Source organism: Macadamia integrifolia, chromosome 11 (assembly GCF_013358625.1).
Source record: "Macadamia integrifolia cultivar HAES 741 chromosome 11, SCU_Mint_v3, whole genome shotgun sequence".
NCBI lineage: Eukaryota > Viridiplantae > Streptophyta > Magnoliopsida > Proteales > Proteaceae > Macadamia > Macadamia integrifolia.
In genome coordinates, this window is record NC_056567.1 from 24295864 (window position 1) to 24320667 (window position 24804).

The 24804-nt window shown below is 38.3% G+C and overlaps 1 protein-coding gene across 2 annotated transcripts in view; it reads right to left on the minus strand.

The window, feature by feature from the left end:
• Window positions 1-21456, minus strand: part of LOC122094006 (plant intracellular Ras-group-related LRR protein 6) — a 34313-nt gene extending 12857 nt beyond the window's left edge. For both annotated transcript variants that reach the window (XM_042664587.1, XM_042664586.1), the window contains exons 1-15: window positions 21152-21456; window positions 19456-19519; window positions 18942-19078; window positions 18750-18836; window positions 18055-18130; window positions 14012-14086; window positions 13817-13886; window positions 13650-13727; window positions 13439-13499; window positions 13252-13330; window positions 10029-10119; window positions 8321-8381; window positions 8170-8237; window positions 7205-7278; window positions 6660-6797 (exon numbers count right to left, since the gene is read on the minus strand). In XM_042664587.1, coding sequence (XP_042520521.1) covers window positions 6660-6797; window positions 7205-7278; window positions 8170-8237; window positions 8321-8381; window positions 10029-10119; window positions 13252-13330; window positions 13439-13499; window positions 13650-13727; window positions 13817-13886; window positions 14012-14086; window positions 18055-18130; window positions 18750-18836; window positions 18942-19078; window positions 19456-19519; window positions 21152-21225 — 1233 coding nt within the window. In that variant the 5' untranslated portion in view covers window positions 21226-21456. The remainder of the gene's footprint in view (window positions 1-6659; window positions 6798-7204; window positions 7279-8169; window positions 8238-8320; window positions 8382-10028; window positions 10120-13251; window positions 13331-13438; window positions 13500-13649; window positions 13728-13816; window positions 13887-14011; window positions 14087-18054; window positions 18131-18749; window positions 18837-18941; window positions 19079-19455; window positions 19520-21151) is intronic.
• Window positions 21457-24804: the final 3348 nt, after the last annotated feature.

The following is a 24804-nucleotide window of genomic DNA, read 5'->3' on the forward strand; positions in this document are numbered from 1 at the left end:
TAGAGTCTAGACAGTGTCTGAGAATAGCAACAATCAGCAAACCCAGTTTGAAATTTAATGAAATGCAATATAAGAGGTGCAGAAATAGGTTAGGCACTCGGAATTAACGAGATAGGCATTAGGTGTAAGGTACCATTTTTATTATAAAGAATCAATGGCTAGCAAATTGTTTGTCCTTATGATCCATGGCATTTTGGTCCTGTTAAGAAATTAAATATATGGTCTAGTAATGTTTACTAGAGGTGTTAGGGTAGTTTAGTCATTGATATGTTACCTTTTCAGTACATGTGTGGGTGAAAAATTAATTACGGGTACAATTGTAATTTCTCAGCTTTAGTTATTATAAATATAAGATGTAACTACCAATTGGAAGCACCCTACTTTCAATCGGTAGTACTATTCCTCTTTTTCTTCATCATCTTCTTTTCTTTCTCTACTCCATTGCCGGTTTCTTCTTTATTTACTTTGTAAAATGGAATCAAAGCTGTTGCTGCAATACTGTTACCCTTATTTGATCATGAAAGCTGGTCTTGAAAAATGAATATTATCCATTCTCTCTACTCCTAGCGGTTGATGAACTTATTGATCTCACACTCACCAGGATCGATATATCTTTTGTTGGTGGTGTCATCAATCAATTCATGGAAAAGCCCAAGCAGACTCATTGGAAGGCAGCTTGTCGTATTCTGAGGCATCTTAAGGGTGCTCCAACAAAAGGCCCTGTTTATGGATGTTGTAATCATATTAATACCACTGGCTACTCTAAAGTTGATTGGGCTAGTGCTTATGGTGATTCGAGGTCAATTACTAGGTACTATAAGTTCGTTGGTGGTATAATTTGTGGGTGAATAAATAATCCATTACCAAGCGAAAAAAGAAAAAAGCTTACAGCCCCTATAAAGAGGAGGGGGGAGAAAGAAAAACCAACTCAGAGAGTATTACAATTCCTGATGGTGGAGCTCGGAAGCTCCCAGGAATTAACAATATGACAATTTCTAGGGGAGGAATTACAAGTGGAAGTAATCCGAGAGATTTTGGCTCTGACATCAAAGAAGATAGAGCCCCAAATCTTCTCAAGAGGGCGAGAGTTGGAGGTCCATTTCCTATGATTTCTTTCCATCTAGATCTAATTTATTATTGCGTAGAAGGCAAGTTTACTCACAATATCACAAATAGTTTTTCCCTAAAAAGTCATATCCATCCAAATTTACTCCCTGTGAAAAGGAAGAATTCTCCGATTGACTGGCCAGCATTTGTAAAGGATCCCTTTCCAGATGGATGAAGAAACGGTGCAAGTAAAGAAGATGTGCCCTATATAGTCTCCATCTCATTGTCACAGAGGATACACATTGGGTCAGCTGGAATGCCTTTCTGAATGAGGAAATATTGCGTGGGCAAGGAGTTAGTAAAAACTCTCCAAGCCGTGAAACTCTGACGGGGGATGTGATGCTTGAACCATATGAGACGGTGCCATGGAGAGGCCGGGCCATAACTCCTGACAAACTCCCAAGCTGCCTTGGTAGAGAAGAGTTTAGAAGAGGAAGGCATCCAGAGAATAGTGTCTTGTCTTTGCTATTGGGATATTGGAATGACCGGCAAAGAGTTCCATATATCCATAAGATGGGTCAAAGAATGGGCAGGGGGAGACCAGTTGCCTGAAGAAAGGATATCAGCCACAAGGGCAAACTTGGATAGGCCTGAGTTATAAATGCTTCTGGCACTTATAGTCTGATAAAGGATTCCCTTGGGGTGCCAAGGGTCAAGCCAAAGGAAAGTACTAGCCCCATTGCCTATCTGGGAGGAGATTGCTAAGGATATAGAGGGGCGGGTAGCAATGATTTTACGCCACACCCATAAAGCATCTACCAGAATTTTCATGGTCCAAAAAGCATATGATCTAAGGGGATTCAGTAAACCCATCTAACCCATATACTCTTCTTTTTAGAGATTATATTCCAAGCCAACTTGATGATATCAGCCAGATTAACATCCTTGATCCTCCTCAAACCAAGCCCCCCTTTTGCTTTAGGAAGACAAATAGCGGCCCAACTGATGGGGCGAATAAATCTGGTACAATCGCTTCCTTTCCACAAGAAAAAGGCAAAAATGGACTCCAACTTGGAAATGATGGATTCTGGCAAACCATAGATACCCGACCAGTAAATGTAAGAAGCTTAGAGAACGGATCTAATAAGCTCAAGACGACCCGCAAAGGATAGAAGCTTTCCTTTCTAGAGCTAGAGGCGCTTCCTAATAAGGTCAATCACAGGAGTACAGTGATGGGCAGAGAGCCTGGCTGAAATAAGAGGGAGCCCAAGATACTTCACTGGAAGGTGCCCAATGCAGAAACCAGTTTGCTCCAACAGGGAGGCTTCGGCAGATTTAGAGATCCCAGCCAAGAAGATAAGAGATTTTGTCGGACTAATATAGAGCTCAGACATTGCAGCAAATTGAGACAAACATGGCATGATGTTTCCAAGAGAAGAAGGATCAGATCTGGAGAAGATCATCAAGTAGTCAGCAAAAGCAAGGTGAGTAAGCTTAATAGCCTTGCACTTAAGGATGACAGAGATGAGGTGCTGATCTGTGGCCACTTGCAGACTTCTAGATAGAGCTTCCATGGCAAGACAAAAGATGTAGGAAGAGAGGGGGCATCCCTCTCTGATACCCCCTGAAGAAGAGAAGTAGCCAGCCGAACTTCCATTCACCAAGACTGAGAATTGGGGGGAAGTAATGCGGTGATATATCCAATTAGTGAAATCTGGAGGAAGACCTATGTTGTTAAAAACCAAGACAATATAGCCCCATCTCAGAGAGTCAAAAGCCTTGTGTAATGTGTATGTCAAATTGCCAATCTTCATAAGGCCAGCTGAAGAGTGGGATTTTCTATCAAACCCTCTAACAATTTCTTGGCAAAGGAGAATGCTATCCCCAATACTTCTCCCAAGGATGAAAACCGATTGGTTGCTGCTAACAAGGGATTCAACCATGAGCTTGATTCTATTGGCAAGGATTTTAGCTGTAAATTTATAGAGGATATTGCATAAAGAAATTGGCCTGAAATCCTTCATCTCGTCAGATCCCTCTTTCTTCGGGATGAGGCAAAGAAAGGTGTAACTAATCCGTTTGATATGGCTAGTGTTAAAGAAAAAGCTCTTAATTGCTTTGATCATGTCCTCTTTGATGAGATCACAAGAAGATGAAAAGAAACCCATGCTAAAATCGTTAGGACCCGGAGTTTTGCTTGCCTTGTAGGAGAGGATAGCAGAAGTGATCTCATCCTCAATGGAGCCATAAGATGACCGGATAAGTTGCCACGAATGAACTTGTTTAAGAGGCCAACTGGGATGAAGGGGGAGGAGCTGGATCCATCCTAAACAGGTTCTTGAAGAAGTCAATTGCAACACCTTTTATGTCATCCACTTTGTGAACCTGATTGCGATCCGGGGTAGTCAACTTGATGATAGAGTTGAGACTATTTCTGGCTTTCACCGAGCTATGGAAATACGTAGTGTTTGAATCCCCAAGCTCTAACCAATTGATCCTGGATTTTTGTCTCATGAAACTCTCTTTGTTGGTGGTAATCTTGTCACATGTAGGAGTGAAAAACAAACGACAACGGCTCAATCTAGTGTTGAGGTTGAGCATAATGCTATGACGCCTACAACAACTAGATTTATGTGTTTAAAGTCTCTTGTTCAGGAACTTGGTTTTCTTCACTGATAGGCTGATTGACATGATCAAACTGCTTTGATGCTATCTACATTGCTAATAATACGATTTTTTATGAATTAACCAAGCACGTTAAAGTTGACTAGTCATTTTATGCGAGATGTTGAAATGAGGAAATTGATTTCTACTCCTTTCGTTTGCTCTATTGATCAGCTTGGTGACTTGTTTACCAAGGCTCTATTTTGTAATGTAGTCCTTCAAGGTTGTTCCAAGCTGGGCATGGGAGGCATATGAGGCATATATGCTCCGGAAGTTCGGCTTGAGGTGGAGTATTAAGGAATTAAATATATGGTCTAGTAATGTTTACCGCATGTGTAAGGGTAGTTTGGTCATTGATATGCTATGTTTTTAGTACATGTCTGGGTGAATATTATTAATTAAGGGTAAATTTGTAATTTCTCAACTTTAGTTATTATAGATAGGGAAATTTTCTTGTACCACCCCTAAAAATGTTCATAATTTCCTGTAACCCAAAAAATTGAAAATAATATCTACCGCACCCCTAATGTGTAACACCGTTAACTTAAAATGTGAAAAGACTTTTTTACCCTTCTACTTAATCTCTAAAAAAACAAATTTTCTACCATTGGAAACCCTTGCAATGGGGAGCTCAGGAGTGATTTTAGCATTGAAAGCAATCATGGAGTACAGAGTGGAACCCTCATATCTGCGTTTGTTCTGGTTATCTTTCTCAGTGAGATAACTGATTCCTCTTGCTCAAACACTTGTAAGCTCTTGAGCTTGACAACGATCTCCTCCTCTTTCGGGGACATTGGATTTAGGCTCTCGTCGGTAACTTTGCCAAGTGACGAAGAAGATGAATAAGAAGAGGGCCGGGTTGCGAATGGTAAAGGTGTGCCGAGAGTCCCCATAATTACCAATCCCTTGGAGCTCGTGTAGAAATGAGTTGGCCGGCAATTTAACTCTGTCGCTCCATAAGACAATTTGACTGGAGCCTTCTCCGCCACTCCTTTAAGCAAATCCTCCGAGGCCGATAGATTTTCCTTCTCTGTTTCTTCTTCTTCTTTCTTGCATTTGAGGGTTGATTTCTCCGGGGGTTTTTAAGTCCACGAGCAAGTTTCTCCGCGGAGCTGTAAACTTTGGGTAAGTCAGAAGAGGTATATTGAAAAGGTGCTAGAGCGTTTCAACATGGAAAAGGCTAAGCCGGTTAGCACTCCGTTAGCTAGCCACTTTAAGTTATCTGAAAAGTAATGCCTTACAACATATGAGGAGGTGGAGTAGATGTCTCAGGTCCCCTATGCTAGCGCAGTTGGGAGTCTCATGTATGCTATGGTTTGTAGCAGGCCGGATTTGTCTCATGCAGTCAGTGTTGTTAGCAGATACATGAGTAATCCAGGGAAGAGCTCTGAGGGAGTTGGCCTTTTGATGCCATTAGCACGGCACCAATTGAGAATAGTCGATTTAATGGCGATATTAGGGATTACAGACTTACAGTACAGAACTCAGGTTTTGAGCCATCGGGAAGTACTGGAGTAAACCCCAAGTCTTTAGAAACCTGAATGCAGGTTTGCTCTAGAGTATGACCAGAGGCAACAATCACAGGATCCACCATTTAAAGACCCAGAAATCGGACAGACGAATTCATTGGGGGGCTCCTCCCATTCTGATTTTAATGCAGCTGGGGAAACCCGATACAAGATCTTCCACCTATGCTTACCATTCCCCATCTCAGTAGCTTTTCCTAATCTCTTCTACACTCTTCGAGAATTCAGAGATGAAGGAAGTACTTGTCCCTTTTCTCATGAAACCATAAAATAAAAATCCCATATTTGTCGTCATTCGTAAACCAAACAAACCAAACCAGAGTTAACAGAAACCACTAGTAGCTCAAAAGGGGAATCAGATATATTAAAAGAGACAGATACAGAGAGAAAGAGAGGGAGGAGATGATATCATTAGGAACCCATACTTTAGACTAGGTATTGGCTTAGGTGAGATTGAGTCTCAGTGGTTGCAGGTTTGCAGAGACTGCAATTCTGAGAGAGATAATGACATGGCGGGGGAGCTTCGTGTTGCTTTCTTTTGTTCTCAAAACAGAGTGCTGCTTCTTCTTCTTCTGTATAATGGAATTATCAATGATGAGACCCAAGAATCAAAACCTATTAATGTTACAGAAATTGGATATCCTTCGCAGTTGGTCGAAGCTTCTTCTTCCTCTTCGTCTTTTCTTCGCAGGTAGTCAGAGGAGCAGAGATGGAGTTTTAGGTTCAGACAAAGCAAGGTAATTTACCAATTTGGAGATTTTAAGGTCAAGGGTATAACAGTAAGTTTACTTCCCCACAAGGGTAATTGGCCATTTAGATAATAGTAGACTGCTGACATCACCACTTAACGATTTTATTCTAACGGAATGGATTTATTAGAAATTTTCTTATGAAAGTGAGGGATGTACGAGCTTTTGTTTCAAATTCTGGGGGTTACAGGAAATTATGAACATTTTTAGGGGTGGTACAAGAAAATTTCCCTTATAGATATATAAGATGTAGCTACCGATTGGAAGTACCTACTCCTTTCTTCCAATCAGTAGTTCTTCTTCTTCTTCATTATCTTATTTTCTTTCTCTTCTCCATTGCTGGTTTCTTTTTTGTTTACTTTGTAACAGGTCCTTGTAGGAAGCAAGTACTATGAGAACAATTTCTTTTCAAACTTCAATGGACCACCTCTTATGAGGCAGTATGCTAGCAAAGACCTGCAACTTTCTCCCCAGGGTTCAATTAATCAAGGAATATAAACTAAAGCATTGTCAGATGAGGATGCTCCTATTTAACCCACAGCCCCAGAAGTATAACAGTGTAAGCATAATGCAGTCAAAATATAATAGCATGATCTTTTCATATCTTCTGGCCGGTTGTCCTCCCTAGCCCTGCTCCCGTGCTAATGAAAAGAAAAGACAAGTATTTAATTACCTGGAGCGAAGCACACAGAGAAAACTCATTTGGTAGCTCTTGAATTGAATTTCTAGAAAGATCAACCTTAACAATTTCTCCTGATTCCCATACTGCCGGTGGGACAGCAGTCAAGTCCAATCCAACTAAAGAGAGTTCCTGAAGATGAACATTAAAAAAATGAAAATGAGCAGCATGTAGGGTTAAGAATAACTGTAGTGATGGACATGCAAGGGATTTGGATTTAGGAGTAAGCACTAGGAGACCCCATTCATGAAATCTCCATCTGAAAAGGGAGAAGTGAATAAGAACAACTATAGTGCCCGAACTATTATATTCTTATGGGCAAGCATGAAACCATTTGTTAAGTACTCCCGTGAATACATATATAAAATGATAACAAATATCTGATCAGAGAATTTTCAATGTTGGAGAGCTCTTGGGTGGAATAAATCGAATGAGGGGTCCCAACCTCCAACAACGTTAATGGTAAACTGTATTTACCACCCCAAAGGAGAACTTGGATTAATCTTATCTGATGCTGAAATGTAGTGTGAAAGATAAACCTTTGATGAGATAGATGATCGAGCTGCCATGGAAATTTGATCTTTTTTTGAAGAAGCAGTTGCAGGTCCAGATTCTACATAAGAAATTTTACTTCAATCACTTAAACCAGAAATTCACAATAATGAAGTAAGACAAGACATTCAGTGGAACCTCAAGTGGAAGCTTTGGTCATCAACCACACTACAACTAGGAAGGCAACTGAAGAAAATAGAGCTTTCAGAGAATTGGTGTAAAGCATCTATAGACACTCTAGGTCAGAGTCAACTTACCTTCCTCAGTATTTCTTGGCTTCTTTTGGTCTCAATTGGATCCCCTAATGGGATTTGATACTACTAATGGGGTTTTGGCAATCAATCCCCTTGGTAGAAGACTAGAAAGGGCAAACTCATTTCTTGGTTAGTATTTGGACCATTGGGGAAGATGAAACAACAGGATGTTTAGAGTATCTGTGAGACCCTTTCAGGAGGTGATAGAGTTGATTATGTTGAGAACCACTATGTATGCCTCTATGCTGGATTCTTTTCCCGGTATCTCCATTGAGTTATATTTTGAGCCACTGGGACCTTGAGGCTGCCACTAGAGCTGACTCTACTCAGGTTCAGCATTCTTGGGTTCCTGACTTCCTGGTTCCTTCCCCTCCTAATTCCATTAAGCTGAACATGAATGGTAGTTCTTTGGGTATGAAGGGGCTTCAGCAGTATCCTCATCTTATACATAAGACCAGTTCTTTTTTTGCTCATGTTAATGCAGCTTCTAATGGAGGATCTGCCCAGCCGACCCTTTGGCTGATGAGTTATCTATGGGTGGTGAGCCTAGTAAATCTCTGTAAATGCATTCCTAACCTATTGCCTAGTCCCAGTTGAGGGTAGCCTTCTTTGGCTTGTATTGTTGTTAATTTCTCTTTTATATCTTCCCATTAAGGGAAATGAAATTTTTTCTATCAATCCCAGAAAAAAATTCTCACCTTCATCAGTAGACAGTCTACTTCGCAGATACTTCAATAAAGTGGGTGTAGGTCCAGATACAAGTGAACTGAGGAAAACTAAATGTCAGTTCAGTAGACTTGTAAACTTATTTAAACTTTGACAAGTAAATGACCAAGAATGGCATCAAACCTTCGCAACGTTCGCAGAGGATTGCCAGTGAGCAGAAGCTTTCTGAGTGTCGTCATTGTGCCTGTAACATGATCGATGAGGATCAATATGCTGCATCAAGAGTTGTATGGCAATAATTACATCCGTGCAACTAAACAACCATAAGTCCATAGCTGATTACAGAAGGTAACATGGCCGCAGTACCTTATTAGAATGTATACAAAGGTCCTGATCTTACTATGAAGATATATCTATATGCAAGCATTAGTGGATGAAGCTTTCCTTCGAGTATATATTATCCTCCTATCAGAGACAGAAAGAGAGGGAGGGAGACACAAATTCTCCATGCTAGGGTGACATCTGAGAGGTCATACACACAAACTTGGTACAATGAGGCATGTACACTGCTTAAACTTAGCCCACAAATTTCAGGCTTAGGCCACGCCTCGGCTAGCACATGAAAGCAGTTGTGCACTCTAATGACATTGATGTGCTTGAACATAAGATGGCAACTTGATGCAGATACAGCTGCACTTGCATGGTTGGACCAGCATGACCGGCTTTGGAAGCCAAGGGCCAAGAAGAACCGGTCTAACCCAGGATTTTGGTCCAACAAGGGTTGGAATTAATTAATAGTTTATTTTGTCTTTTATTTCATGCCCTTTATTTTCAAGATTTGAATGTAGGATTTAGGATTTATTTCCTTGCATTAGTTTCCTTCTGTGTTTGCTTCCTAGTTTAGGCTAGATACTATTTTAGTAGAGTTTCTGATTTCATGTCCTTACTTTCCTATATAATGGCTGTAACCGATGGGCATGTTAGAATGTTTTGAATATTGAATGAAATTGGTTGTTAGAATGTTTTGAATATTGAATGAAATTGGTTGGATCTGTGCAATATGTGATTGTGTGCTTCCTTCCTTCCCCCTCCTTACTTTGACGTTACCTTTCTTCCCTAAGGCCCTCCATCACAACTAGTATTATAAGATAGGCCTGTTTTAAGTTATAATGCTTATGCATTTTAATGGAAAGAGATATATGTACAAAGCTATTACATGTCATGGTTGTATACGACATGCAGACCAATTTTGTACATGACACGTTTGTACCTCATAGTTCTAGCCCAGGCTGCGTTGGGCCGGACAAATTTTTGGGGCAGGCTGGTCCAATCTCGGGCTATATCCGTACACAAGCTTGCATTATCACCAACACCAGTATTGAAAGCCCAGGGCCATTACTATAGAATGGCTTCCTCATCATATTTCTTTCCAGAATGCAGTGATCTCCCTCTCCTTGCTTGATTGAGAAATATACGTAACCTTATATTGGTTCTGACAGACAACCACAAGGTCTGGTATGGTATAATATATATTTTTTGGTAAATTTTATATATATATATATATATTGATATATATTGTGAACACTTTCCTCTTTTGATGGTTTCAGGAGAAGTTACAGACTTAACAAGAAAAAAAGACAATAATTGCCTCTGAACAGAAGGATTGGAAAGAAACCCCCTTCAAAATCCATTACAATACATATTACACATGCTGAATTATAGATTCCTTTCTGGAAAAGGCGCTCCTTAAGTCATGTTTTCACGAGACAGTTCAAGAGAGGTAGATCAGATGTTGGGTTCATTCAATCAATTCACTTTTTTGGTCTAGAATCTCTCATAGATAACACAGTGACAATAACAATAAGAAAGTGCAAAAGACAAATAACGTTACCAATCTCCGGCGGCAGACCAGACAATGAATTATTTGACAAATCTAGGACCGAGAGATGCAACCTACATGCCTCTGCAGGATACTCCTTCAACTGCATTCATTAGGAAATAATAAGTGGCAAGATTATAATGATTTGCTTTCCCCAAGTCAATAGCGCCATTAAGAAAGACTGCTTAAGGTATAACCAAAAGAATCATGTGCTTGCTTTCAGTGACAAAGTCTAATAACATAAGAATCCTGAACAATTCACTTAAAAGCCAAGACTGTAGAAGAGACACATGGTAGAGGATATAAGCCAGGACAGAGTTATCGTCTTCCTGACTCTTTTCATTGTGTCTCTACTGTCTAATAAAGGCAAAGTTTCAAGTTTGCATCATTGACAGTAGGATACCTTTGGCTGTCATTTTGTATAGGCCAAGTAAAACGAAATAAACTGCATCCATGTATGTAACAAATGTAATACATAAAAGGTCTGCGTACCCCTCTCCCCCCCCCAAAAAAAAAAAAAAACCATATTCTCGGTAATGTTAGGGAACAAACAAAGAAACAGAGTTGCACTCTACAATGTGTAAATGGCCTTACTTTCACACTCCTTTAGTGCTTGTTACATCTTATAAGTGCATTTTTCAGTTTATACCCCTTTTCTCCACTACCTAGAAATTGACACCCAACTTATGATTTCACAAAAACCTTGCAGATATCTATAAAGAAAAGGCACTTAATCTAACTGATGGCCATGAGAAATTTGCTGCAAGCAAGACAATAACGCTAATTGAGTTCATCTTTGTCCCAGGTGAAAAAGCCCCTTGCTAGGTTATCCCATAACTCAGGGTATATCCTTATCCACAAGACTATCTTTTTTTCTGTTTGCCTTTGCCATACCATCTGTGACTTGCACTTCACAGTAAACACCCATTCACATCCAATCAGTTGTTTCTCTCAGCAAAGATCAACAAGTTCTCGTGTCTCATTCCAAGTTCCAACTCCTTCATTTCCTTCCACATTGGACCCTTTTATTCAGGTTTTAACTAAACCTCTACACACTACAAAAGACAGAAACTGAGGACATAAAACCTACCAAAAAAAGGGAGTGAGGTGGAGATAAAGGGTTGTAAGAGACCATAGTTGTCAAAGGTGTCACCTAGGCGCCTTGTTGGTGTTGCCTTGGTTCCCACCCACCTACCCACCCCCACCCCCCCAACCGCCTTGACAATTATGTAAGAGAGACAATCAGTATTAGGATGATTAATGCAAATATGTTTGCCTGTTGAGACAGCAATAGGAAGGTAAGAACAATCAATTAAAACAATGACACGCCCACCCTTCTGAACAGAAAATACAACTAGAGGCAATCAAGGAACTCAAGAAAAAGTAACCTAATCCTGAAGGAGGATCTGGCTGGTGTGGCTGATCAACTGAAATGACTATCAATTCAGATGGCCCCATTCGACTTCTTACATACACCTGAAAACAACCCCGTTTATTTTAGCCCTGTCACCTCGAGAATATAATACTAAGTCATAATACTGGAGTGGGAACATAAGGAGCGTAAATGACCTCTATTTATCACCAAATTCCCTCTATGAGAGTTATGACTTGTAGGATCCAAAAGAGGACACATGCATTAATTGATGCAAGGAGGTACCAGAGACTAGTGAGAATTCTCATCTACTATCTCACATTTGTCCAAACATAGCATATGTTATTAAGCATCCTCAGGTATCTGAAATCGAGCCCAGGAAAGGGATTGTTGTAATATTAAGCATAACCATTTGACGGTTGAGGCCTACACACTGATGCAGATTAGGCAAGGTCTAACAGAAAGAAGGTCTACATCACGTTACTTACCTTGTAGGTGGGAACACGGTTACATAGAGAAGTGAGAAACAATTAGTTGCTGCTAGATCAAATGCAGAGGTAGAGTTTTCGTATACTCCTATGGGTGAAGAAGTTGGTTTGCAGATTGGGATATATTGGGACAATAAGGCTGCTATTAATATAGCTCATAATCCTGTGCAACATGATCATACAGAGCACATTGAGGTTGATAGGCACTTCATAAGGGAGAAAATTGAATCTGGGAGTATCTACACAAAATCTCATCAAGCGTCAACCAATATGCACCAAAGAACAATCACCAATACCTTCAAATATTAATAGAACAAAAGGTCCCTTTTCTCAAGAATTTTAAACAAATGTGAGCTTTTACAGCATCTAGAAAACTTACAACAATGAGTTGTGCCACTCAAAATGCACCACACCTAGAATTTTTTTCATACGCCCCATGGTTTATCATCTCAGTTGAAATTGCATATATTGGTTTCAATACGAAATCTTGAGTCGATATTAACTCGTACCAAGTTTTGACCATATCTGACCTGGTTTCGACCATATTTCACACATTTTGGTAGTTTCAACCAGTTTCAATTGAAAATACCATGTTTCGACAAATTTTGCCCAGTTTCAACCAGTTTCAGTAGTTTTGACCAGTTTTGACCAGCCCATGACATGTTAAGTTTCACCCAGAAAATACCAGGTTTCAGCCGTTTCAACCCATATCTCGGATTCAGGCTAGGTCGAAACCCGATCCTTGCATATGCCAATCAAGCACTGTGTGATCAAATTACTCAGCCACCAAGACAATCTGTGTTCCATGGTTTATAAAGAAAGAATAATAAAGGAGAAAGAATAAGAAAGAGAAAGCAAAACCATAAGAAATGTGGCACTTATTCCAACTTCTTTGACTATTTTATACATCGATAACATCTACCATTACAAGGCTGTACAACCAGAAAAGAACAAAACATGTAGGAAGAATGGCAATTCTGTCCTCAACAAAAAGTGTGAAAGGATCAAAGGACTACATCAAGACATTTGACTTGGCCATTCCCAGTCAACCAGAGCGAATCCTACAGGTAATAAAGAACAAAATACAATGGGGAGAGCGAAGACACAAGAATAAGTGTCATATTAGATTTGAGCTGCCACATACTTAGATCCAGACCCAGGCTATTCAAGATCACTAAGGCAACTATTGATTTGAGTCGCAGAGTTTGCAAACCATCAAGAGAGATGACTTTTGTTCCTCAGAAGCTAACAGGTAGTATGAAAGGGATAGTTCTGTCACAGCACTTTTTTCCTTATAAACCTAATACAGACAAGATGATTTGAATCAAATAAATTGCAAATGAAAAGTAAAGAAGAAAACACTACTTTAAACCACCTGGTTTGAGTGAAGATCTACTGTTCCTAAGGAGGACAGTGCCCCTAATTCAGCTGGCAAAGTAGACAGCATGTTGTTTCTGAAATAAAACCAAAAATTGAGTATGAAAGATATAATAGGAAAAATAGAAGTCTATAAATGCATTAAATCTATAGACATGGCATGCAAGAATAAAAGAAAACCCAACCCCATATAGAATTCTTTGAGAGAACGGCAACCATCAATTGATGATGGAATAGATACGATCCCTGCACAATTCCACATACATACCAAACGTATCAACAGAGCGTACAAGGAAAACATCCAAACATACCAAAACCAGAAGACTAAGGCATTTTACTGCTCAAAAAAAGTAATATATAAAAATCTGTAAAAAGTGAAGAGCAGACTTCACTCACTATTCTGATGCAAGTCGAGGCGAATAAGTCGTGAAAGGAGTCCAATATTTTCGGGGATACTGCCAAGTAAATTTCTAGCTGTCAACACAGAAAAGTACAATTTCATGATTCAGAAACGTACTCCAAAGAGGACTAGGAGATTAATTGGAATTGAAAAACCAACTTACAAGCATTGATTTCTGTAAGGATGGTCCATGATCCAAGCATATTCTCAGATATCACTGTTAGCTTGTTCCCCTGAGGTATAAAATAAGTTATATTAAATACTTTTGAAGTTCTAGATGAACTAATCATTATTGTTAAAGGGGAAAAGAAGCATAAAAGCCACTGCATCAAGTTTAGATTGTAAAAGTGGTGAATACCTCCAAGTCCAGCTTCATCATTTTAGAACAGTTGGCTAATTCCTCTGGCAATCTGGTAATGCCATTGTTGGACACCTAAAGAACAAGAAGTTAATAACAAAATAGAAGATCTGAACTATAATTGAAGCTCTACGACAAGCAATAACATAGTCTGGACATTTCAATTTTCTTTTCATGATGTTTTCATTTGTTAGATAGTAAAGACGGTCTAGTAACAGCCATAGGCAATGCAGCAGTAGCAGTTCACATAGCCCAGGCCTGGTCTAGCCTTTCTTAACTTTTGAATACGTCCAGCTCAATCTAATTCCAATTCAGACCTGGACTACTTCATGGGCCAAGCCATTAACACTCCTATGCAGTGGGCATCAAACCTACCATGTTAATAAATGTCAACATGTGTAGGCCAAACCACATCAGCATATTTCCATTTCCACAGAGAGCGTAAATATTGTATAATATAATAATTACGACACTAGGGAGAAAGTTGCAACATGTCAATGAAAACCTCACTTCAGTCAAACAAAAGTTCATTATCTCAGTCTTATAACATAAATAAGAGCAATAAACGAATCAAGTAGATCTGGTTGTGTTTCATTCAGTTTTTTATAACCATATTTGATATCTTCTTTTTCCCAGTATTTTATATAATTTTAATAAATATTCTGGGCATAGGATAGTAAGATAAATATAAAACAAGATTATGTCTGGTATTTTGGTGACTCACCCCCATGAACCTCCGAGCTCCCACCATGGCCTAACCATTTCCCTCCATGGCCCTTCCCCCTCCGGTGGATCCAAGGTTCAAAATTTTGGATTTCGGCGAAGCTTGGAAATCTCAGGGTGGGTCGAAATCATTGAAATTTGTGAAACCTAGAACTATGGGTGGATCCCATCACTGGAACCCCTTCCCCTTCATTCTCCCCTATGACTTTAGACCATAAGTTGGTAGTCTACACTGCCTGTATACAATCTCTACCCTAGGTTATTCCACACAATTTTAAGCACTACTAGAAGTCTAGAACACATATAAATGATACAATTCAAGTAAAACAACTTAAATAAGCATTAGGAATTAAAAGACATCAAATTATCACAACTTTAATAAGCTGTAAATCCAATTGCTCCAAGCTCCCTTGGATGTGATTTGGCAAAACATTGCACCAAAAACCAAATTTGAGGGATTTTGTTTGAAAACAAGCCGAGACTTCCGAGTTCACCGAGACTCGGTCGGAAATTTCGACTGAGTCTTATCCAAATGGAGTATATATATCACATGGATTAAGTGGTTTCGACTGAGATACCACGAAACGAGAAATTTGGCCAAGATTTCGAAGAGAGATTGAAATCTCGTACGAGATTATGTATTATTTGTGTATCACCTAACGTCTCATCTCGAGATCTCTCGAAACAGAGAAAAAACCAAAATCTCGGCTAGTTCTCGAACCATGACATATGTTGGTGATGGTAGTTAATAAAATAGAGCGCCAACAATGAAGTCGATGATTTTCGGCAGCGAGCAAGCAATGTGGCAGGGCCACACTAGAGGGACCAGGCGATAGCTAGTAGGGGATTAGAGGCCCTAACAAGGAGCGATAGAGACCAAGGGGCCCTATCGAAAGGTAGCAAGGGTGTATAATCCAGGCGATGGCTTGGCAAGGGGTGTCAGCCCTAGGAACATATGAAAGAGGGTAGGGGCACTTGGCGTTAAGGCAGGAGGAGGCCTAGACAAGGCTTGGCGGTGACAAAAAATAGGGCAGGGCCCTGGCAAGGACTAGTGGCAATCGAAATAGGGCAAGTGCCTTGCCAAGGCCTAGCGGAGTCTGGAGGTGATCGGAAATAGGGCAGGGGCCTTGGCAGCTCTTGAAAGTGATCAAATAGAAAATCTAGGGGCCTACAAGTGCACGGTAGTGGTCAGAGAGAGAGCAGAAGGCTCTAATGGTGCACAACGAGAGGGCAGGAGCCTTAGCAGTCATTGGTGAGGGGGCAGGAGCCCTAGCGGTGTTCAATGAAGGCCTGGTGGCTGGCGGGATGATGTGAAGGCATAGGGCCATAGTTGAGTTAGTGGGTCAACAGGTGAAGGCAGCATGTTTTGGTTGACAATGCTCAGCCTTAGGAGGTCGAAGCCAGTGCGTAGGGCTGAGCTTTTCTTAGTAGTGAAAAAAAAGTACCCAAAGTATTGGGCTCATACCAAGTTGAGAAGAGCTTAAGAGAATAGATTGGCTTGTCAGGAATGACAGAGGTATTTCTTTACTTATAGAGATGATAAAAATTACAAATATAGTATGCTAGGTAAAATTGAGTCACAAGTCTTGCCCTGATTTACAATGAACCTAGACAGTCTAGTCGTCTAGTCAAAGCCTATCCTTGACAAATATGCATAATCTATACCTACTTTTTTCACTGGGGAACTTACACACAAACAACCAAAAATATGGAATTGTATTATCAGAAGTCACATACCCATGCACCCATAACTAGTTGGCAGATTTATACCAGCCAAGCATCATCATCATAAAAAAACAGCAACTCAGTGCACGAGGCTCCCGCTACTGCAAGGTCTAGAAGGGGAAAATGTACAGGGACATCTGCCCTCATAATCACAAGATTCACTATTCACATGGTTCTACTGATCAACACCTGCCCTCAAAATCACACCATGCATTTTTAGCCAAAGATGTCCCTGATTGATCTTCATCCAAATGGGGGTCCCAGGTAATGTAGTGCACTAGTGCGAATCCCAAACCAGAGAATTCCAGTCGGTTAGCTTGCAACAGGATTGCAGGTATAGGAGTAAGAACCAGATCAGGAGAAAATTGAGTAACTAAACCAAACAAATTGGTTATGCATAAACTTCTGGTAGATTGCTCCAATCAGTCAGCATAATAATACGTTTACAAAAAATGATCAAATTCTAACAAACAGATTTAGAGTCATGAAGCAAACCAACTGGAAGTAGGAAAACGAAAAAGCTACAGAATTGATAGACAGATTACAGATCTAAAACAGAATTTGGTTAAAGGATTTAATCAGCTATTCGGTCTAGAAATCAGAAACAGAAAAAAAGTGCACAAAATCTCAGATTTGAAGAAGTTTAGTTGCAGGAGAATTTCAGATTTCAATAGGAAATATCAGATTTTGAAACCAGAACTGTAACTAGAACTTGAAAATTCAAAATAGCAAACAGAAGAATTCCAGAAACTAACCTTGTAACCAATGGAGAAGAAGATGAGATGAGAAGAGAAATAATCAGGTCTGGGATACCAATCCTGTATGCCAAGGTCAACAGCTCCAAAACTCTTTTAAGAAGAAAAAAACTCATATTCTATACTCAAATCATCTCCAACTGAGTGGTGGTGTATTATATATATCAAGACCTTCTAAATTCCTAAATTGACTCTTAAAAAGACTCATAATCACTCTAACACGCTGAATAAAGAAAAAATAGATGGAAAATAGAATTCTATCTAACTATTAAGCATCCTAATCTAACCCAAATACTTAACTAGTAAAATCCCATGTACTATCTTTACCCCCATTTTATGGGCTTACAAATTAGGCCCATAGTAATGATACTCAAAAAAATAAAAGGCCTAATCTATAATATAACTACCCAAAGGTCAATTTCAGCCCATTAGACTGCCACCACGACCTTGTGGCCTCTAAATCTTACACATAACCATCCATACAAGATTAATGTCCAATGCAACTGCATCACCAAGGTTCTGCATGTGAGTTAAGTTTGTGATGCATGAACTTCTCATGGTTTATTATGTCACTACCACATATACCTCTCCAAAATATCTACCCAAAACTCTTCACTAAGGGCAAAGCTTTTCATGCCTAATTCATAAATATATAGTGAAGTCATACTGAAGCAAAAAAACCCATAATGTAACATTCACCAGAAATCCAAAGTCCAACCATCAGGAATGCCCATAGTACATATTACCTTCATGAATATGTGTGCGATGTATTAACAGAACCAAGAAATAACACTGTTTTCTAAGGGATTGTGCATGCTATCAAACAAACAATGTCTTTACCTTGAGTTCCGACAAATCTAAACATCTTCCAAGGGAGCTTGGAAGGTCCTTAAGACAGTTGTTTGAACAATCAAACCTGGAATAATGGCAATAGGAAACAGAACAAAATCAGTCATGAAGAGAGGGAGGGGGTTCTAAGACTTTGTAGCTCCACAATTTTTTATTTTTTATTTTTTTCCAATTCATCCAAAAGAAAAAAAAAAGCAACTTTTTGTAGATGCTTCAAATATACAACATGTATATGTTCAAGCGCAGACATGTATAGGTGCTTCTTTATATCCACACACGGTTTTTATTTTTTTTGAGTAAGGAATGCTTGTATTTCAAGTCATTTCAAACAAGATAAGCACACTGTATTGAAGCATGGAACATAACTGGAACTACTTCCTATAAAAAATTTCATAAGCATACAACCACATACACTGATTGGTGACAACATGGCAGAATGCACAATATGTTTCTCTATATTAAGGCAATAGACTTTCCACTAACTGATATCTATTCTCAAAATGTCATAAAATTAGCTGCTCAAGTATACCAAAGGAAAGATTGACAAATAATATAATTGGTACTAAACTCAATTTCCAAAATACTTCAGAAGACGGCAGGATTTCACATAACTTAGATAAATATTGCTCAAATATCATCTATGTGCTTCAAAAAAACTGAACAGAAAGGGCAGGAAAAGAACCTACTTGACAAGGGAAGTTGCTGATCCAATCTCTTCGGGTACACTGACTATCAAATTAAATGACACATCAAGTGATTTTAGCAAGGAAAGCCTGTCAAGAATACAAGTTTCTCAGATCTCTAAAAAGATGAAATCACCAAGAATACAATGGTAAAATATCATTGATGTCAAAGATGAGGAGATTCAGACCACTTACTCTCCTATAGCGGCTGGAAGATGAGAAAGCTTGTTGTGACTGATATTCAAGACAGATAACATAGACAAATTTCTTACATCACCTTTCAATACTTCAATGTCATTATGAGCCAATATAAGCTTTTGCATCTCGGCAGCCTGAAACATGGTATAAACCACTTGCATTCACTACCAGCCAAAAAAATATTCTGGGCGGGGGGAATCATCTAAAATATGTTTACAAGCTATGTTTACTGAACTCTTCAACACAGAAGCCAAAGGTCCAACACATGTAGGCACTGGCACCAACATGGCACAAAACCGACTACATAGGTGTATCTATGACAGTAGGTCACAGTTTTTTAAAGACGAAGAGGGAGAGAGAGAGAGAGAGACCTCATCTCCACGTCAGATTCTGACACTCACACCCATGTCTATTTTACATAGTTTTTACAAGGACCAGATGGGGCTGAAGCTTGGGAAAATTCCTTAATGTGGAATAAAGAAGAAAAAATTAAACAAAGTAAGAAGAGTACCTCCCACCATTTTCCACCCTCCTCAATTTCATCCAGATTTCGATAAACTTCATTGGGCACTTCCCTGGGGGAAAAAATGGAAGCTAAATCTAAGAAACAAAGCTAACAACATCATACCATGCTTTCTTTTGATATACCATAACCATAAAAAGCTGCAATGAACAGACTATATCAGACATGTACATGAATACATGCACATGCAAGAATACATGCACATGCAAGAGTGCACAGGTGTGCAGAGAGAGAGAGAGAGAGAGAGCGATATCATTTGCACCTAATGACACTAATGATATGATATACAAGAAGTGAAATATGCAAGATTGACTCTAGCCACTAATTAGTACATTAACAAGTTTCTTTTTCTGTGCTCTATAGAAGAGCTAAGAATTCCCGAAATATTAAGGTATATGAAATTTATCAGGTTCGGAATTTCAAATTGGCGAGTTACGCAAAGTATCTCCTAGCATATAGATTATTAACGTGTCCATAAAGGGCCATTACCCAGTGCTGGTCCCACACACCTATGGGGGTCCTGGGAAGGGTGAGTTTGGAGTTGATCCTAACCCTTGGCATTTTCGCACAAAGTGGCCACCCTCAAGATTTGAACCCAGGTATTTGTCCTGGCAGCCCAAACCTTTTACCATGTGGATGATTTTGAATAACTTTTTATGTATTTCCTCCATATAAGTACACTATAACTAGCAAAACTTTTAGGCCCACCAAAGATTTTTCAAATTCAACCATAATGAGATAAATGCTGCACATTACCATAATGGCAGGAAGTTTTTAAATTATCATTTTCAGAAAAATTATAAATCTGTCGATAGAACATAAGCTCCTAGTTTCCTACTAAAAAAGTTATCCAAATACTTCGGATTAGACAGCTTAAATATGAACTTCTAAAAACAGTATAAAATTCAATTACTTAATAATAAGCTGGAAAATACTATTGCTTTGACATATCCTTGATACATGGCACTACTGTGAAATGTGAAACCCACTCACATTCATTAAAAGAAACTAGAGGTGTGGAGAAAATGATGATAGTAGTCGATTTCCTGCTTCAGAATATAATTTTCAGGAAACTAACACTACTAACCGGAGGACCATCTTAACTGCCAATCTACAACGCAAATAATTTAAATTCCAGATCCAACTAATCAAGGTACTTTTATTCAAATATTCGTCATTCAGTATAAAAGCTTAAATATTTTGCGGGAAAAAAAAAAATTCAGAGAGTGATTTCAAAGTTCAAGCTTTCAAGCAAACATAGATACCAAGAGGAGAAACAGATAGCTATTGAAAATGCACCTGTACCTGAAGATCTGTATGGATTAAGTTAAATTTGTACAATCTGTTGATATAGATATAGCACTATCCAAACGAGCCATCAAAACAGGGAAAGAAATGGATGTTTTACAGAAACGCAAAAATTATAGTCACGCTACTTAAATGGAGGGTTTGCAACAGCAGAAGGCATCAAGTTATACGAAATTCCACATTTCAAAAGAAAAAGAAATGGAATTATCAAACCGATTACTTTACTTTCACTACAATTAGTTCTATTTCCTGAAGAGTTCAGTGTTCAAAGTTCTATGATCCAAGAATGAGAAACTAGATACATCGATTAACTGGAAAGCTGTAATTTTACTGTATATCTTGGAGAAAAAAAAACATCCCCAACCAATTGACCAACCTGAGCGAGCGATTTGAGAGATTTAGAGAACCTGAAGCTCTTGCTGCTTTCAGTATTCGATCCATATTTGACATTTTTCCCTCTTTCTCTCACACTCACTCTCTTTCTCCTCAGAAATCCATGGAGGAATGGAAAAAAGAACCAGTGACAACGTAGCCCGACGGTGGAAGATTGGTTCTCAGAAATCCAGGGAGATGAAGGAATGACTACATACCAGCTTTCTAGGTGTCAAACCCGTCCTCCTCCCCCTAACAACTCATTACTGTTTCAACAAGCGACCATAACCACCATTTTCTATTATTTGGCTAATTATTATGGATTCGGCCATAGCTATTGGTCGAGCGTCATATATCCAACGATTCTGAACTCTTCTGTTTTTTGCGCCTTTGTCAGTGTTTCATTCTTTACGGAAAAAAATCGTCTGTAATTCGGATATGCTACAATTTCGTAAAATATTACTATCATGGAGTGACACGTGTATTAATATTAATGCAATAGTCCAGATCTGATTTAAATGATTCTTCACTGATTTAAGGTTTTATTAGTTGTACCAGATCTAGATCATTGTATTAATATCAATACACGTGTCACCACCTAAATGTGGTATTTCATGGAATTACAGACGATTTCAACCCCATTCTTCACACTTTCTCTCAAAAAGTTTGATCATTACCTAGACATGTGGTGCTTGCTGGTAACTATGGCCCGACATAGACAATGAACGCTAAAAAAAAGAGCCAGATTCAATTATTGTTAAGAAAAGATCCCACCTAGGGTGTATACAACCTATGCACTCTTACAATAAATGTGCAACGCCGCCTCACCCATAGTTAGCAAATTCGGATTCGGGAATTATTCGGGAGGAGAATAATTCGATTGGTTAATTTAAGAATTCGATCAAAAAAACAGTCAAAAAGCTGACACAATAAAAATCGAAATCGGATTTAGATTCGAGAATTATTCGATTAAAAAAATAAAAGTCGGGCAAAAAATTCATATATTATTTTTATAGTTTATTGTATATTTTTTATTTATCAAGTTATTAACTTGATTTGTATACTTATAAAGAGCAAATTACTTTATACAATAAAGGAAAAAACTATGAAAAATTTGTCATTGAGCGATGGAAGCAATGGTTATTGTAATCCAATTTCTACGCATGAAATAGATTAGGCCCCAAGCAAGATTACAACTACAATAAAATAAATAAATAAATTGACCACAACAAATTTTCACTATCATTTTGCTTGGGTTCACAAGACCCATACTGCACTAAGACGCACTAATTTTTCAAAATTAAAGCAACAATATAAAAGAAGATTGATCGATACGGCGATATGAATCTGTCCTGGTCCTCCGGAACCTCAAATTATCCATCAAGGCTTGATATCTCCCCTATCTTAGAATGAACTGATGAAGTTATGAGAAAGAAATGAAACAAATAATAAATTCGTACGATCGTTACAGAAGAATTAGATGGAGAAAAAAGATGGAAAGAAGGAGGCGGAAATTTGGGAGAGAAGAAGATGAAAAAAAAAAACTATTTCGGTGGTGGGTACCGTGGGTTTCATATATGACGTTTTGTTTTTTTTTTTTTTTTTAATACTGTTTAAGTGGACCGAATAATTCGGTTTAATTCAATTCGGCCCAAATTATTCGCGTTTTAAAATCAAATTAGTAAAAAGCGCGTTTTTTACCAAATTTTATTTTTAATTCGGATTTGGTCAGAATTTTTGATTTAATTCAGAAAAATTCGATTCGGCCGAATTGTTAACTAGGGCCTCACCTGTGAGGGTGTGACAGATGCCCTAGTCCCTCATCTCATTGACTACTGTGCTGGTGCAGGATGCATACAATCCGGCAATAATCTTTGGACCATGTTAGTAAATGGGATGATAAATGTAAAACAATCTTCACAAAAGAGACCTTTCCCCGTAACTACACAATAATTTTTTTATTTGTGTATCTATTTTCTCAAATTCAATTTTTTTGTCTCTTTTCTTAACCTCCAAACGTAGCCGGGTGAGATTTTTGAACCAAAATTGTTCAAAATAACCTATCCACGATAACTTAGGAGGTATGCAAACCCAAATTACAAGATGGCCTTGGTTTTAGAATCAGTCAGCATTATAACCTTGCTCTTCTTTCTCATCTCGGATGGAGATTGTTATCCAATCTTTCTTCATTTTGGGGGAGAGTAATGAAATCCAAATATTTTCCGAGTATACGTGGTATTAGTTTCACTCCAAAGCAGGGATTTTGGACCTATGGAAGGATTATTTATATCTTCTCATATCTCAAGAATCTTGTTTGATGGAAAGTGGGTACATGGGACTTAGATCAACATATGGAGTCAACCATGAATTATTTCGCAACAATCTCCTTATGTGGATACCACTCAATATCACCATGACATCACAACTCTCTTTCATCTGTTGCTTAGGCTTCGTTTGGTTGCAAAAGGAAAATAAAGGGAAGATAAATGAAATTTTCATACTTAAAAAAGAAATGCATATGATCATTACCCCCATTTGCTATAACATTAACTTCAAATCATTCATATTTTGTCATAAAATTTCACTTCACTTTGCATCCAAAACCCTTTGCTATAATATGTAAAATGTATAATTGCTAAATATAGTTTAAAAAAAAAAAAAAAGATTAAGTAATTTATACAATAACTAGTAATATTATAAAGATTTCTTTTAAATATGAAAAATTGACTTCCTTTCCTTTAAATTCCTCTTGCAACTAAGCGGAGCGTTACCTAATTAGTAATAGGCCGTGGAGTGTTCCTCTCCTTAACAATCCCCCCTGGGCACCGGTTGGGATCCAGATCCTCTACAATTCACAACAATACTCTCCATCCCGTTAGCACCCACTCATCATAAAGACTTCTACTTTGTCATGCTTCTACGATGGGAGTGTTAACCACTAAGATCGTAGTGAATGTGCTCTTTTGTCTTGTAGAACTTTACCATTTTTCAGGTTTTACGAGTCCAATCTGAAGAGCGTTATGGAAATCTCCCTTACACCCTAAATTTAAGATATTCCTGTAGAGGCTCCTCAATGAGGTCTCCTCACTAGACCTATATAACTTAGAAAAATCATTCTCAATTGATACTCAAAGGACATTACTTTTGAATGAATTAGAAACTTATTGGCACATCTTCCTATCATTTGTTTTCTCTATAAGGATTTTAGCAACAAGCATTTTAGGATTGCGAACAAAAAATCTTCACCTTCAATCAAATTATTGCTAAAGAATTTAATTCTCTTAGGTTCGCTTTGGTTTGATTTCTATTTGTATTATTTGACTTATTTCTATGTTTACAAGTGTTTGGTATAATTTATAGCACTTATTTATATTTATAATAATTATAATAAATCACAAATTACAAATAGAAATCATACCAAAGAGAGCCTTAAGTTTTCAAAAATAAAATTTTTCTTTTACCTTTGTTTTGCTATCTCATGCTATTTTATCTAGATGACTCGAAGTCTCTTTTTAAAGCTCGAAGACCTCCTTATCCTCATCAAATAATTGCTAACATCAATAAATGGATCCAAGTTTTAGTTCTCTTATAACCCTCAACTTTGAGATTGCCACCCTTGATCTAGATGCACTCATACCTTGGTCAAATAGCCTAGGT